General features: G+C 52.5%; 1 protein-coding gene across 1 annotated transcript in view; it reads right to left on the bottom strand.

Moving 5' to 3' along the window:
- Positions 1-6,594, bottom strand: part of heca (hdc homolog, cell cycle regulator) — a 105,333-nt gene extending 98,739 nt beyond the window's left edge. The window contains exons 1-2 of the mRNA XM_072513698.1: positions 5,769-6,594; positions 1,752-2,804 (exon numbers count right to left, since the gene is read on the bottom strand). Coding sequence (XP_072369799.1) covers positions 1,752-2,804; positions 5,769-5,937 — 1,222 coding nt within the window. The 5' untranslated portion in view covers positions 5,938-6,594. The remainder of the gene's footprint in view (positions 1-1,751; positions 2,805-5,768) is intronic.
- Positions 6,595-16,703: the final 10,109 nt, after the last annotated feature.

Raw genomic sequence — 16,703 nt, 5'->3', positions numbered from 1 at the left:
TCCCCCGCAGTCATCCCCTCTCGCCCCCCCCGCAGTCATCCCCTCTCGCCCCCCCCCCCGCAGTCATCCCCTCTCTCGCCCCCCCCCCGCAGTCATCCCCTCTCTCGCCCCCCCCGCAGTCATCCCCTCTCTCGCCCCCCCCGCAGTCATCCCCTCTCCCCCCCCCGCAGTCATCCCCTCTCTCGCCCCCCCCCCCGGTCATCCCCTCTCTCGCCCCCCCCCGTCATCCCCTCTCTCGCCCCCCCCCGTCATCCCCTCTCTCCCCCCCGCAGTCATCCCCTCTCTCGCCCCACCCCCAGTCATCCTCTCTCTCCCCCCTCCCCTCCCCTCCCCAGTCATCCTCTCTCCCCACCATCTCCTCTCTCCCCCCCTCATGAATCCCTCACTTTCCCCACCATCAGCAGCCCCAGATCATCCCCTCCTCTCTTTCCCCCCTTCCCCCCACCCCCCCCGTTTCCCCCTTCTCTTTTCCCTGCTGATCTCCACCCTCTCCCCATGTATTTGATTTGAATGCAAGTTGTTGTTGTTAGTAACAAGACTTGGGAGTGTGCTGATGAGGACCTTTCAGGTGTGCAGCCTGGAGTAGAATGTTTCCACAAGCAGCAAATTCAGTTAACACGCTTTCGTCCAAAAGATGCAGTTTAATTCCTGCACAGTGTCTCTAGTCCCACCTAACAGGCAACAGTGTCGGGTTGGAGTGACACATAGGCAGGAGCAGCAGACTTCCTTCTCTAAGCAACAGGGCAGCACGGTGGTTAGCACTGTTGCTTCACAGCTCCAGGGTCCCAGGTTCGATTCCCGGCTTGGGTCACTGTCTGTGCAGAGTCTGCACGTTCTCCCCGTGTCTGCGTGGGTTTCCTCCGGGTGCTCCGGTTTCCTCCCACAAGTCCCAAAAGACGTGCTTGTTAGTTGAATTGGACATTCTGAATTCTCCCTCTGTGTACCCGAAGAGGCGCCGGAATGTGGCAACTAGGGGGTTTTCACAGTAACTTCATTGCAGTGTTAATGTAAGCCGACTTGTGACACCGAGACCAGCTTTTAAGTGAATGTGAAGTGCCTAGGGTGGGATTAGAACTTCTGTCCAGCTGGATGCGCTGTCTCATGACATATCCACTACACTATCTTTCCCGGTCATGTTTAGAATCTGTTTCTACGGCAACGAGGAAGATGCGCTCAAGTAACGGGTAGAGAAGCAAAGAGGATCTCCATACAAGGGACCGCCCAAATAACTCAATGGTCCTCGCTCAGCCGCTGAACTTCCAGCTTCATTCGGAACAGCCCTTCCCTCGGTTACCCCTGTGCTCCCTGGCCAACACTGGCTCCTGGTCCAGCAACACCTCGATGTTCAAACCTGCTTCTCAAATCACCTCCACAGACTCACCCCCTTCTGTAACCTCCTCGAGATCTCTGCATTCTCCCGGGCACTCCACATTGTTAAATCGCTCCATCATTAGCAGCCGTGCCTTCAGCTGCCCTCCGCTCCGGAATCCCCTCTCGCAACCTGCCCACCTCTCGACTGCCTTTCACACACTTCGTAGAATCTACCCCTTGGCAGCGTGTGTTTGGTCATTTGTACCCAACATCTCCCCTTGTGCCTCAGTGTCACATTTTGTTTTATGTATGACACACCTGTGAGTTATCTTGGCATGTTTTATTACATCCAAATCGCTACATATAGACCAGCTGTCCTTGAGTTTGGCATTTCTTTGTTACACAAAGGAGTGTTCCATTGAACAGGATGTGGGACCTACCTTGGAGGTGACAGGGGACATCGTATTCAATCTCATCGTGTCTGGAAGGGCTGAGAAAAAGAGTCCCGTCCACCACTGGAAAGAGTTCAAACACCGGGAGGATCTTGTGGCACAGCGCACAGTTCACTACATTCCTCTGACTGGCGCTCAGTGCTGCCAAGATGAACTTCCTCAGCTCCTCACCCTGGCCCACCTGGGCATCGTCCTCCATGCGCACGTGGTAGGTGTTCATTTTGTGCTTGGGCACGTGCGTCAGCAGCTCGGAGAGGTCCAGCCGGCGGAGGAACTGCACCGGCGAGTCCAGCGCCCCCAGGCGGGAGGCCGAGGGGCCAAGGTCCGGCTGGCCGAACCGCGCGCCGCTGGGCAGCAGCTTCCGGCAGGTCTCCGCGTGCAGCGCCGTCTTGAGGAACTCGCCCAGGTGCCGGGCACCGCGGGGGACGCCGGCGGAGAAGGAGAGGTAGGGGTGGGCCGAAGACGGCGGCGACTGTTCGGGGGGGGAGCCGCAGGGCGACCGGAAGTGGTCTTTGAGCCCCGGCCCCTGGCTGCCGTTGCCGGCTCCTTTCTCCTGAGAGTTTTGCCGGTCCACGGAATGCCGGCGCTGGCCGTCGTGAGGGCGGGGCACCCGGTTGAGCTTGCACTTCTTGCCGTCCTCGGGCGGCGGCTCGCCGCTCTTGGCGCCGCCCCGCTCGGGGCCGCCGGCAACGGCGCCCGCCTTCTTCTTCTTGTCCTCCTGCCGCCGGCGGACCTGGTACCAGTCCACGTCCTTCTTCAGGTGGCCCTGCCCACAGCGGCAGGAGCAGAAACGGAAGGCCAGGTCGTAGCCCTTCTTGGTCCACATGTTCTGGCGGCACTGTTTCTCATTCCAGCTGCGGGCCCGGCCAATGCAGTTGAACTGCACCAGGATGCTGCTCTCCCACTCGTAGAAGCACTGCAGGTGCATCCAGTTGCCGAACGGGCAGTGCTCATTGTTGCACACCACGCGCTGATAGTCATCCTTGTCCAGCTCCACCGGCCTCCCAAAGCTGCACACCAGCGGCGAGGCGCAGGGAGCATCTGTGAAATGGAACAGGCAAAAAAAGAACGTATCACTGAAACAGCAGCAACCTCCAATAGGGCCAATTACTGGCAACGAATAGTAGAAAGACGCACAGTCACAAGGCTCACAAATTGGGGGTCAATGAGCTGAACATTAGACTTGCATTTACATAGCACCGGCCAGGACCTCCCGACAGTTGTATGGCTAGACCCGGGGAAGCTGGGGTTGGTGGAGAAGGTTAGGAGGAGATTTAAGAAGGGTGTGGTTTAAAGATCAGGAGCGCGTTTGGTAAAGTCAACAAAGAGGAACTATTTCCAAAAGGGTCTATAACCAGGACTCGGAGGTAAGGTGATTGGTGGCACGAGGAGGAATTTGCTAATTGCATGGGGGGTTAGAATTTGGAATGTGCTGCCGGAGAGGCCAGAGGACACGGGCCCAAAAGGGAGTTGGATAAATAAACAGAGAAAAAAAATATTGTAAGAACTGGGGGAATGAGACTAATTGGACTGCTCCTCAAAAGGAGCGAGCAGACTCGATAGGCCTCCCCGCTGTTGTACCACCCAACACCCCCCCCCCCCTCCCCCGTACCTTCCCAATATTGTGTGAAACACAGCAGTCAATGTGTGCACAGCAAGATCCCACACACGTTGGAGGGATAACGACCAGATAATGTGTGCTCGGCGATGGATAAATATTGATCGGGACAATCAGGTTGAACTCCCTTGCGTGTCTTCAAAAGTAGTGTTTTTATATCGTCCTGGGAGAGCTGCATCAACATCCTACACCTAGGCTGACTCCTCCTGCCCTATCCCCATAACCTCACCAAAATATCTTTAGATTGTGGGATGAAACCGGAGCACCCGGAGGCAACCCACGCAGACACGGCAGGCAGTGACAAAGATGTGGAAGAAGCAGTAATCCTGGGGAAGTGTCCGGCTGGGACGAGACAGTCAGACAAGTGCCAACTTCAGCAAGGGGTTTACCTGCACTGGCGGCAACAACCAATCAGTGACCACCATGCCTCATCTACATTCCAGCTCTTGCCAACCCCACCCGCTCAAAATCAGACCCCACTCACCTACCAAATACCACAAGCGGGCATTGAGCTCCGAGTCAATGCCTGCCTGCACGTGGAGCGAAACAGGATGCCCCTCGCCACAGATACAGAACGCCGCAGCGGCTTCAGGATGAGGAAGCAAGACGTTCCGCCGGTTTTCCGTGTCTGCCTTAGCAATGGTTGCCTTTTCCTACATTGCAACAGTCAGGGATTCATAGATTGACAGAGCAAGGCCATTCAGCACATCGTGTCTGCACTGTCCGATATGCAGCCATCCAGCATAATCCCACCTTCCAGCTCCTGGGAGTGTAACCTTAAGAGGCTCCAATGCATCAAGTGCCCCAAGTACTTTTTAAACGTAGCGGGTCTCAGGCTCAACCACCATTACAGGCAATGACTTCCAGAACCCTCTGGACAAAAGCATTTCCACTCGAACCAGCTCTAAACCTCCTTCCTATATCCCCTTTGTCACAAAGCCCTCATCGAAGGGGAAAAGATGTTCCCTCTCCACTTTATTTGGACCCCTCACCATTTGGTACACTTCAACTAGGTCTCTCCTGCTATCCACACTGAACAATCCTGGCTTATCCATCTCATCCTCCCTCAACCATGCCTGCCCCCTGCAACACAGTCCCAAAATCCTACCTCTTTCAACAAGTTTTGGGGTCACCCGTCTCTAATGTGACTCAATTAAATTGGAAGTCTCTGTGAAGTGCCTTGGGACATTTTATTAAGTTAGAGGCATTATTTAACAACATAGGAAGTAAGAGCCCCTCAAGCCTGCTCTGCCATGCATTAAGTTCATGGCCAATCTGATTGCAGCCTTAACTTCACTTTGCAATCGGTCCCCAATAACCCTGGACTCTGTCGATCAAAAACCTGTCAAATTCAGTAACGCAGTCCCCACCGGGGAAGACAAGCGGCACTCTAAAAGATCAAATTTCTCCTCGCCTCGGTTTTAAAAAGGAGACCCCTCACTTTGAAACAGTGCCCCCCTTTCTAGTTCCCCCCCCCCCCCCATAAGATGTGGAGATGCCACCATTGGACCCAAGGAAGGAGCAGTGCTCCGAAAGCTAGAGATTCAAAACAAACCTGTTGGGCTTGGTGTTGTAAGACTTCTTACTGTGCTCACCCCATAAGAGGAAGCATCTTCGCTGTCAGCTCCCTCCCCCAGGATCTTACAAGTTTCATGCCCTGTTGAAGTGGCGACATAATTAAATAACAAGATTGTTCAATCGCTGTAAGCACTCCGGGACCGTCTAAGGTTGGAACGAAGGGATGGGATGAAGGGCTTATTTTAGGAGGATTCAACAGGTTGGGTCTACTGTACCCCTTGGAATTTCGTAGAATATGGGGTGAATAGTCCTCAGTGAACCCCCTCCTGTGAGTAAATAAAGTGTGGATCTCACACCAGGGCACCAGCTCCCAATGTGGGACAGCTCGCCTGCGATCAATGGTTAAACCCTCAGAAGGAAATGGGTTAGACATGCCACCTCCATGTGTAAAGTGGGGTCAAGGGGAAATCAACACGGATTAATTACACCTTCTTCCCACTGCATTCATCTCTTAATCGCGCGAAAACAAGAAAGGAAGAGCGAACAGACACGTGATATCCTCTTTCAGGACAGTGTTTTGAGTTTAAATAGTCAGCACTGACACGGGGCCCCTAACCACACTGGCATCTGACAAAACCGAAACCCAGCTGACATCCTTGATGTGTTCTTTATGTAGTAAACATCCCACAATCTTGCTTGCATGTGCTGCGTCGAAATAAACTTTAAGCTTCCTGCTCCCACTGCAAAATAAAAGGGCGACAGATTTTGCAACACTGGCTGGGTGCATTCGGAAATATCTGCAATCGGTGCAGGATGTTCTTCGCTGTGTGTGGTTCAGTGAATTGCATGCTGCTGGCTCTGCCCCTCACCGTGATCGTTGCTGATTTCCGACTGGCCCGATACCGCTGCTCCGGCCCCAGACGTCGCTGCTCCGGCCCCGACTGGAAATGCGGCGGCCCCGGCCGCAGCGTCCTGCTCGTCGCCGCTGCTGTTGGTGCGCTTGTTTTTCCTGCCCTTGATGTTCTTCTGGTTCGGCATGATCCGAAGCGGCTGGCGCCTCGGGCTCGTCTCATTCGCCCCGCTCGGCTTGTTAGAGCTTGCTTTGCCACCCTCTTCCCCTTGTTTGTCTCTATCTGTCTCTATTAATATATACGTGTGTGCGCCTGTCTATCACGGCGATCCTCCACCTCCCACCCCCCTCTGCACGGTGAAAGGGGCAGCGCCTACGCGCTGTGCACGGGGAAGGCGTGTCCAGCGGCATCTCCCATCTCCTCCAGCTGCAAAAATGCAACACGCTTCCCAGGTCAACGTTCCAAATTTGAATGTATCCGCGCTCGTTCCCGGGTCAACGTTCCAAATCCGAATGTATCCGCGCTCGTTCCCGGGTCAACGTTCCAAATCCGAATATATCCGCGCTCGTTCCCGGGTCAACGTTCCAAATCTCAATGTATCCGCGCTCGTTCCGGGGTCAACGTTCCAAATCTCAATGTCTCCGCGCTCGTTCCCAGGTCAACGTTCCAAATCCGAATGTATCCGCGCTCGTTCCCGGGTCAACGTTCCAAATCCGAATATATCCGCGCTCGTTCCCGGGTCAACGTTCCAAATCCGAATATATCCGCGCTCGTTCCCGGGTCAACGTTCCAAATCTCAATGTAACCGCGCTCGCTCCTTGAACGCAAAAACGTCACATTACCGTTTGTTTCCCTCTCCGTCACCCCCCCCCCCCCCCCCCCGGGCCAATGATTGCCTCACCAGCGAACCCCGTGCAATGACTGGTCCCTCGTGCTGTCAGTCAAATTGGTGCCAGCGCCGCCCCTCGGTGCATTAAACGGGCGGGACAGGTAAGCACTGGAGTCACAGAATGGGGGAGTGGGAGATGTTTGGCTCTGGGCAGCTCCAAATCTTGGACATGCACGGAGATAAGTTCAATGCTCTTCCCCTTGCTGTAATTTTCAAGTCATAATGTTTAGGGATGTACTTACATAAATTTTCTGAATGAAATACATTTTGGGGAAAACTATTTGCAACGTACAATATGGTATTTCAGGGCAGCGCGGTAGCACAGCGGTTAGCACAGTTACATCACAGCTCCAGGGTCCCAGGTTTGATTCCCAGTTTGGCTCGCTGTCAGTGCGGAGTCTGCACGTTCTCCCTGTGTGTGCGTGGGTTTCCTCCGGGTGCTCCGGTTTTCCCCCACAGTCCAAAGATGTGCAGGTTAGGTGGATTGGCCATGCTAAATTGCCCTTCGTGTCCAAAAAGGTTGGATGGGGTTACGGGGATAGGGTGGAGGCGTGGGCTTTTTTTTAAGTGGGGTACTCTTTCCAAGGACCAGTGCAGACTCAATGGGCCAAATGGTCTCCTTCTGCCCTTATGATTCTATGAGGTCTCAAATTCTGAGGGGTTTCGCTCTAAAGAAATGTTTTTCCCCTCCCCACCAAAGTATAGTTTATATAAGTATATTGCAGGAAAATTAAAAGTTGACATTACATAAGCTGCAAATCAACGCTGTTTTTTCCAATAATGTACACTACTTAATTTACAATTACAGTTAATATTTACCATACCCGCGATGTCAAAATTACACCCTGAGGGATTTTTCATCGCTTCCGGTCCCCAGTGTACTGCAGATGGGGGCCTTTCCATCAGTGGCTGTCCCAAGCTTTAGTGTGAACCTCAGTACGTAGGGTTGTTATCGGGTGTTGGTTACAGCTCGTTAGGTCCGAAGAAGTCTTCACAGTCATGCGTATGTTAACTGTAAGTCTTTGTTGACTCGTAGGACTATTTGCAAATATACAGTGAAGGCTACAAGCTGGAAGTTGTTTCCATGTTTGCTGATACACACGTCGCTGTCCGACACTTGACTGACCCTGGTTGCGGGTCATGAGCTCTCTTGCATCACTGTGGGCGATACTGTACTCAGTCCCACGTAACCCTATATGGCCAGGCCCATATACATTGTCCTGAACCATGGAATGTGCCAGTCTGTAATGCCGCTGAGCTAACTTCCTCAGACTGTGGTTGGAATTCTCCAGCCCTCCTTCGTGTCCAAAAGGTTAGATGGGGTTAGGATGGTGGTGTGGGCCTAGATAGGGTGCTCTCTCGGTGGGCTGGTGCAGACGTGATGGGCTGAATTGCCTCTTTCGGCACTGTAGGAATTCTATGATATTATTACTGCCACACTATCATCTTCCCCAAATTAAGAAATTATCAACAATATTCTACTTTTTGCATCTTTTACTTTTTAAAATAAATTTAGAGTACCCAATTCATTTATTTTCCAATTTGTGGGCAATTTTAGCGTGGCCAATCCATCTACCCTGCACATCTTTGGGTTGTGGGGGCGAAACCCACACAAACACGGGGAGAATGTGCAAACCCCACACAGACAGTGTGTATCTTTTACTTTAACATTAATCAGAACCAATGCAAATTAAAAGAGAACAGGCAAATGCGACTTCAAATAAAAGGTAAATTCACTTTAAATAGTGTGTACGGCAGTCTTACAATGGTTGTCTTACACAACCATTCCCCTTCTGCATGTGTGGCATTAGGCAGCTGTTCTTTATTCATGCAGGGTAGACCAGGAGTCTGCTCTGACAACAGTTTTCACCTCCAAGTTTCACAGATATGATTATCATCAGCAAGACACACATTTATGAGCATTCTCTCCCCTACAGGTCACAACAGTCTTGATGATATAGCTTTCCAGAGTTCCTTTTCAACCAACCAACCAATAACCCCTCGGTTAACAATTTGGCCACACTAAAACAGTATTTCATGTTTTAGACCATTTTAGCCAGCTTACACATTGCCTCAAAGAACTCCTTTTCTGCCAAAGAGGGAAACTGACCTCCTCCTGAAAGAGATTTATTTCTTCTCACAAGAATTTAGTGCGCTCCTCTTTCAGCTGCTGTCTGCTTTCTCTTTGAACCTGCACCTGGGCCTTCACACTCCAGCTCCTCTGCTTGTAGCTCTCCTTTGTGCCTGCAGCTTAACCTTTGAGTCTGGCCACTCGGCATCCATGCCTTAATTTCTTTTGTGTTGATACTGTTTCCAGGTCAAAGGTCACCAGGTCACTTGGATGAGTATTTCTTAGAATCCATGAAGGGTTTAATTGATCCGTTTACAACTGATGCAAGTCATTTTCAAACATTCTTTGAAATAAATTTGATTCCACAGTCTTTGCAAAGATATTAAACAATTTCCTTCCTGCGCTGCTTTTTGAGGATGTCTTTAAAATAAACTGTTTGCCACAGGCGTGTGACGTTTGCACAAGGATGTTGATTAAAAACTTTTGGAACTTTAGATTTAGAAGATCATCAGCAAGGGGAGAAAAATATGAAGCATTAAAGGGGCTCTGTGAGCACTATCGGACCAGAGAAGGCTCAGTAGAGATTTAACAGAGGTATGAGGACTCGTCTACTGAGGTAGTGTGGGCTGAGGTTAGAAACAGGAAAGGAGAGGTCACCCTTTTAGGGGTTTTCTATAGGCCTCCGAAAAGTTCCAGAGATGTAGAGGAAAGGATTGCAAAGATGATTCTGGATAGGAGCGAAAGCAACAGGGTAGTTGTTATAGGGGACTTTAACTTTCCAAATATTGACTGGAAACGCTATAGTTCGAGTATTTCAGATGGGTCCGTTTTTGTCCAATGTGTGCAGGAGGGTTTCCTGACACAGTATGTAGATAGGCCATCGAGAGGCGAGGCCAGATTGGATTTGGTACTGGGTAATGTACCAGGACAGGTGTTAGATTTGGAGGTAGGTGAGCACTTTGGTGATAGTGACCACAATTCGATTACGTTTACTTTAGTGATGGAAAGGGATAGGTATATGCCGCAGGGCAAGAGTTATATCTGGGGGAAAGGCAATTATGATGCGATGAGGCAAGACTTGGGATGCATCGGATGGAGAGGAAAACTGCAGGGGATGGGCACAATGGAAATGTGGAGCTTGTTCAAGGAACAGCTACTGCGTGTCCTTGATAAGTATGTACCTGTCAGGCAGGGAGGAAGTGGTCGAGCAAGGGAACCGTGGTTTACTAAAGCAGTCGAAACACTTGTCAAGAGGAAGAAGGAGGCTTATGTAAAGATGAGACATGAAGGTTCAGTTAGGGTGCTCGAGAGTTACAAGTTAGCTAGGAAGGACCTAAAGAGAGAGCTAAGAAGAGCCAGGAGGGGACATGAGAAGTCTTTGGCAGGTAGGATCAAGGATAACCCTAAAGCTTTCTCTAGATATGTCAGGAATAAACGAATGACTAGGGTAAAAGTAGGGCCAGTCAAGGACACTAGTGGGAAGTTGTGCTTGGAGTCCGAGGGGATGGGAGAGGTGCTAATTGAATATTTTTCGTCAGTATTCACACAGGAAAAAGACAATGTTGTTGTTGAGAATACTGAGATTCAGGCTACTAGATTAGAAGGGCTTGAGGTTCATAAGGAGGAGGTGTTAGCAATTCTGGAAAGTGTGAAATAGATAAGTCCCCTGGGCCGGATGGGATTTATCCTAGGATTCTCTGGGAAGCTAGGGAGGAGATTGCTGAGCCTTTGGCTTTGATCTTTAAGTCATCTTTGTCCACAGGAATAGTGCCAGAAGACTGGAGGACAGCAAATGTTGTCCCCTTGTTCAAGAAGGGGAGTAGAGACAACCCCGGTAACTATAGACCAGTGAGCCTTACTTCTGTTGTGGGCAAAATCTTGGAAAGGTTTATAAGAGATAGGATGTAGAATCATCTGGAAAGGAATAATTTGATTAGAGATAGTCAACACGGTTTTGTGAAGGGTAGGTTGTGCCTCACAAACCTTATTGAGTTCTTTGAGAAGGTGACCAAACAGGTGGATGAGGGTAAAGCAGTTGATGTGGTGTATATGGATTTCAGTAAAGCGTTTGATAAGGTTCCCCACGGTAGGCTACTGCAGAAAATACGGAGGCATGGGATTCAGGGTGATTTAGCAGTTTGGATCAGAAATTGGCTAGCTGGAAGAAGACAAAGGGTGGTGGTTGATGGGAAATGTTCAGACTGGAGTCCAGTTACTAGTGGTGTACCACAAGGATCTGTTTTGGGGCCACTGCTGTTTGTCATTTTTATAAATGACCTGGAGGAGGGCGTAGAAGGAGAGGTGAGTAAATTTGCAGATGACACTAAAGTCGGTGGAGTTGTGGACAGTGCGGAAGGATGTTACAAGTTACAGAGGGACATAGATAAGCTGCAGCGCTGGGCTGAGAGGTGGCAAATGGAGTTAATGCAGAAAAGTGTGAGGTGATTCATTTTGGAAGGAATAACAGGAAGACCGAGTACTGGGCTAATGGTAAGATTCTTGGCAGTGTGGATGAGCAGAGAGATCTCGGTGTCCATGTACATAGATCCCTGAAAGTTGCCACCCAGGTTGAGAGGGTTGTTAAGAAGGCGTACGGTGTGTTAGCTTTTATTGGTAGAGGGATTGAGTTTAGGAGCCATGAGGTCATGTTGCAGCTATACAACACTCTGGTGCGGCCGCATTTGGAGTATTGCGTGCAATTCTGGTCGCCGCATTACAGGAAGGATGTAGAAGCATTGGAAAGGGTGCAGAGGAGATTTACCAGAATGTTGCCTGGTATGGAGGGAAGATCTTATGAGAAAAGGCTGAGGGACTTGAGGCTGTTTTCGTTAGAGAGAAGAAGGTTAAGAGGTGACTTAATTGAGGCATACAAGATGATCAGAGGATTGGATAGGGTGGACAGTGAGAGCCTTTTTCCTCGGATGGTGATGTCTAGCACGAGGGGACATAGCTTTAAATTGAGGGGAGTTAGATATAAGACAGATGTCAGAGGTAGGTTCTTTACTCAGAGAGTAGTAAGGGCGTGGAATGCCCTGCCTGCAACAGTAGTGGTCTCGCCAACACTAAGGGCATTCAAATGGTCATTGAATAGACATATGGACGATAAGGGAATAATGTAGATGGGTTTTAGAGTGGTTTCACAGGTCGGCGCAACATCGAGGGCCGAAGGGCCTGTACTGCGCTGTAATGTTCTATGTATAAAATCAGCAAGAGTTTTGATAGTGAAAAGAGAAAGATTATTCTCCATAAGTTACAATGTTAATTTCGAGTACCCAATTCATTTTTTCCAATTAAGAGGCAATTTAGCGTGGCCAATCCACCTACCCTGCACATCTTTGGGTTGTGGGGGTGAGACCCACGCAAACACGGGGAGAATGTGCAAACTCCACACGGACAGTGACCCAGGGTCTCGGGATCGAACCTGGGACCTCGGCGGCGTGAGTCAGCAGTGCTAACCACTGTGCCACCGTGCTGCCCTAAAGGATATCAATTTAAAAGCATCACTAAGAAGATGCTGAAGGGCGGCATGTGGCGCAGTGGTTAGCACTGGGACTGCGGTGCCGAGGACCCGGGTTCGGATTCTGGTCCCGGGTCACTGTCCGTGTGGAGTTTGCACATTCTCCCCGTGTCTGCGTGGGCCTCACCCCCACAACCCAGAGATGTGCATGTTAGGTGGATTGGCCACGCTAAATTGCCCCTTAATTGGACCAAAGAAATAATTGGATACTCTAAATTTAAAAAAAACTAAAGATGCTGAATTTCTTTTTTTTCATATAAACATTTTATTGAGGTATTTATGATTTTATAACAACAGAAGAAACAGTGTACATACAAATACAAACATAGTGCAAAGGCCGTCTTCCTCCCTCACAGGCCCCACTTTTTTTCCAACACCCTACTCTCAGCTAAACTAAACCCCAACCCCCCCCCTTCTGCTGATGGTTAATTTTCCCTAAAGAAGTCGACAAACAGCTGCCCCCTCTGGGTGAACCCTAACAGTGACCCTCTCGACTTCCGGTTGCGGCGATGCGGAGCTAAGTCGCACATTCGGCGGCTCCCGCAAAAACTGACTTTTGGACTCTTTTCAGGGCCCCCAAGGGCACTTTTTCGACGTTTCCCGGTGTGGGAAGGACTTAATAATAGCTCCCCGTCAGTATATGGCTTCTACGAGGAGCGGGGCGACAAAAAAGGTGGTGGTGGACCCGAAGAAGGGAGGGAAGAAGGACAAAATGGCGGCGGGTGGCGACCAGGCAGCGTGGAGGCAGTGGGCGGAGGAGCAACAGGAGGGTATCCAGCGCTGCCTCAGAGAGATTAAAACGGACCTGCTAGAGCCGATGAAGGCTTCTATTGATAAGCTGCTGGAGACCCAGACGGACCAGGGGGGTGGCGATCCGCGAGGCTCGACAAAAGATCTCCGACAACGAGGACGAGATCTTAGGCCTGGCGGTAAAGGTGGAGGCGCATGAGGCGCTCCACAAGAAATGGCAGGAGCGGTTCGAGGAGATGGAGAATCGGTCGAGGCGGAAGAATCTGCGGATTCTGGGCCTCCCGGAGGGGCTGGAGGGGCCGGACGTGGGGGCCGATGTGGTCACCATGTTGAACTCGCTGATGGGAGCGGGGTCCTTCCAGGGGCCCCTGGAGCTGGAAGGGGCCCATAGAGTGCTGGCGAGGAGGCCCAAGGCTAACGAGCCTCAGCGGGCGGTGCTGGTGAGGTTCTATCGGTTCGTCGATCGGGAGTGCATGCTCAGGTGGGCCAAGAAGGAGAAGAGCAGCAGGTGGAAGAACGCGGAGGTTCGAATATACCAGGACTGAAGTGCGGAGGTGGCGAAGAGGAGGGCCGGGTACAATCGAGCGAAGGCGGTGCTGCACAGGAAGGGGGTGAAGTTTGGCATGTTGCAGCCGGCGCGACTGTGGGTCACCTACAAGGACCGGCACCATTATTTTGAGTCTCCGGAGGAGGCGTGGGCCTTTGTTCAGGCCGAGATGTTGGACACAGATTGAGGACTGGGATCGGCGTTTGGGGACTGCGGTTTTTTTTGAGGGGGGGGGGGGCCTTTGCTCTGCTCCTGGTTTCTTTTTCTCTGTGTTTTTCTCTTTCGGGTCGGTGAGGGTGGTTGGGGCGGGTTGGGCACTGTTTTGGTTGGGTTGGTCGGGGGGGCTCTTGGAGGGGGGTAAGTAAACGGAACAGGGGTGGTGGCCGGTGGTGAGATGGGGCCCCGCGGGGGAGGGGGAGGGGGAGGCCCGAGTCGGGGGTGAGGGGACTGGGCCTGTAAAAGGAGCTGCGTCAGAGGTGGCGGGGCCGGGTAGGTGGAAAGCGCGGGCTTTTTCCCGCGCTGAAGGCTGGAGGGGGCGGGGAAGCAGGGTTGCTTCCCGCGCTTAGAATGGGAGGGGGAGAGCCTATGGATGGGGAACGGGAGAGGAGGGTGTGCCACACAATGGGAGGAGTCGAAGGGGAGGCGGGAGTGGCTGGGGTCAGTAGGAGTCAGCTGACTTGCGGAAGTGCAATGGGGGGAGTAAACCAGCTAGGATGGGTCCTAGCCGGGGGGGGGGGGGGGGAATCGAGTTGCTGCTGCTACGGTCAAGGGGGAGCTGGAGCGAGTGGGGGGGGGTCGAGACGGGGGTATGCCGCTGTGGGGAACGGGCCGGGTGTGGAGTGCGGGCACGTGGCTGGCCGAGGAGGGGTGATGGCTAGTCGTTGGTGAAGGGGGGCGGGTAGCCCCCTGATCCGGCTGATAACCTGGAATGTAAGGGGACTGAACGGGCCGGTTATGCGGGCCCGGGTGTTCGTGCACCTGAAGGGGCTCAAGGCGGATGTGGTTATGCTCCAGGAGACACACCTGAAGGTGGCAGACCATGTAAGACTGAGGAAAGGGTGGGTAGGTCAGGTGTTTCACTCGGGGCTGGATACCAAAAATCGAGGGGTGGCGATCTTGGTGGGAAAGAAGGTGTCATTCGAGGCGTCGAGCATTGTGGCAGATAATGGCGGTAGGTACATAATGGTAAGTGGTAAGTTGCAGGGAGAGAGGGTGGTACTGGTCAATGTGTATGCCCCGAACTGGGACGATGCGGGTTTTATGCGGCGTATGTTGGGTCGGATCCCAGACGTGGAAGTGGGGGTCCTGATAATGGGGGGAGACTTTAACACGGTGCTGGATCCGGCACTGGACCGCTCCAGGTCTAGGACGGGTAGGAAGCCGGCGGCGGCTAGCGTGTTGAGGGGATTTATGGACCAAATGGGAGGGATGGACCCTTGGAGATTTGCAAGGCCGGGGCCTAGGGAATTTTCATTCTTCTCACATGTCCATAAGGCTTATTCCCAAATCGACTTTTTCATTTTCAGTAGGGCCCTGATAGTGAGAGGAGAGGACACTGAGTATTCGGCAATAGCCATTTCGGACCACGCCCCGCATTGGGTGGACTTGGAGCTGGGGGAGGAGAGGATCCAGCGCCCGTTGTGGCGCTTGGAGGTGGGGCTGTTGGCGGACGAGGAGGTGAGCGAGCGGGTCCGAGGAAGTATAGGGGCAGCACGGTGGCATTGTGGATAGCACAATTGCTTCACAGCTCCAGGGTCCCAGGTTCGATTCCGGCTTGGGACAATGTCTGTGCGGAGTCTGCACATCCTCCCCGTGTGTGTGTGGGTTTCCTTCGGGTGCTCCGGTTTCCTCCCACATCCAAAGATGTGCAGGTTAGGTGGATTGGCCATGCTAAATTGCCCTACGTGTTTAAAATTGCCCTTAGTGTCGGATGGGGTTACTGGGTTATGGGGATAGGGTGGAGGTGTTGACCTTGGGTAGGGTGCTCTTTCCAAGAGCCGGTGCAGACTCGATGGGCCGAATGGCCTCCTTCTGCACTGTAAATTCTATGTAAAAAAGAGAGGTACTTGGAGACCAACTACAATGGGGAGGTCCGAGTGGGGATGGTATGGGAGGCGCTGAAGGCGGTGGTGAGGGGAGAGCTGATCTCCATTAGGGCCCATAAGGAGCAGGGGGAGAGGGAGAGGCTGGTGGGGGAGATGGTGAGGGTAGACAGGAGGTATGCAGAGGTGCCCGAGGAAGGATTGTTGAGGAAGAGGAGCAGCCTCCAGGCCGAATTCGACCTGGTGACCACCAGGAAGGCGGAGGTGCAGTGGAGGAAGGCCCAGGGGGCAATTTACGAGTATGGGGGAAAGGCAAGCCGGATGCTGGCGCATCAGCTTCGGAAGCGGGACGCAGCTATGGAGATCGGGGGAGTTAAGGGCAGGGGAGGGAGCGTGGTGCGGAGTGGGGTTGACAGCAATGGGGTCTTCAGGGACGTTTATGAGGAATTGTACCGATCCGAGCCCCCACGGGAGGAGGGAGGGATGGGCCGCTTCCTGGACCAATTGAGGTTTCCAAAGCTGGAAGAGGAACTGGTGGCGGGATTGGGGGCCCCGATTGGGCTGGAGGAGCTGACCAAAGGGATACGAAGCATGCAGGCGGGGAAGGCACTGGGGCCGGACGGTTTCCCAGTCGAATTCTATAAAAAAATATATGGACCTGTTGGGCCCGTTGCTAGTCAGGACCTTCAATGAGGCAAGGGAGGGGGGGGGCTTTGCCCCCGACGATGTCCCGGGCACTGATCTCCTTGATCCTGAAGCGGGACAAGGATCCTCTGCAGTGTGGGTCTTACAGACCAATTTCATTGCTAAATGTAGATGCCAAGGTGCTGGCGAAGGTCTTAGCCATGAGGATTGAGGATTGCGTGCCGCAGATCATCCATGAAGACCAGACGGGGTTTGTGAAGGGGAGGCAGTTGAACGCGAATGTGCGGTGGCTTTTGAACGTTATCATGATGCCGGCGAGGGAGGGGGAGGCGGAGATAGTGGTGGCGATGGACGCTGAGAAAGCCTTCGATAGGGTAGCGTGGGGGTACCTGTGGGAGGTGCTGAAGAGGTTCGGGTTTGGGGAGGGGTTTGTCAGGTGGGTTAGGCTGTTGTATGAGGTCCCGATGGCGAGTGTGGCCACAAACAGGAGGA

The sequence above is a fragment of the Scyliorhinus torazame genome, chromosome 1 (assembly GCF_047496885.1).
Source record: "Scyliorhinus torazame isolate Kashiwa2021f chromosome 1, sScyTor2.1, whole genome shotgun sequence".
NCBI classification, from domain to species: Eukaryota; Metazoa; Chordata; class Chondrichthyes; order Carcharhiniformes; family Scyliorhinidae; genus Scyliorhinus; species Scyliorhinus torazame.
The sequence above is the reverse complement of the archived record's forward strand: the minus strand, read 5'-3'. Positions and strand labels throughout refer to the sequence as shown.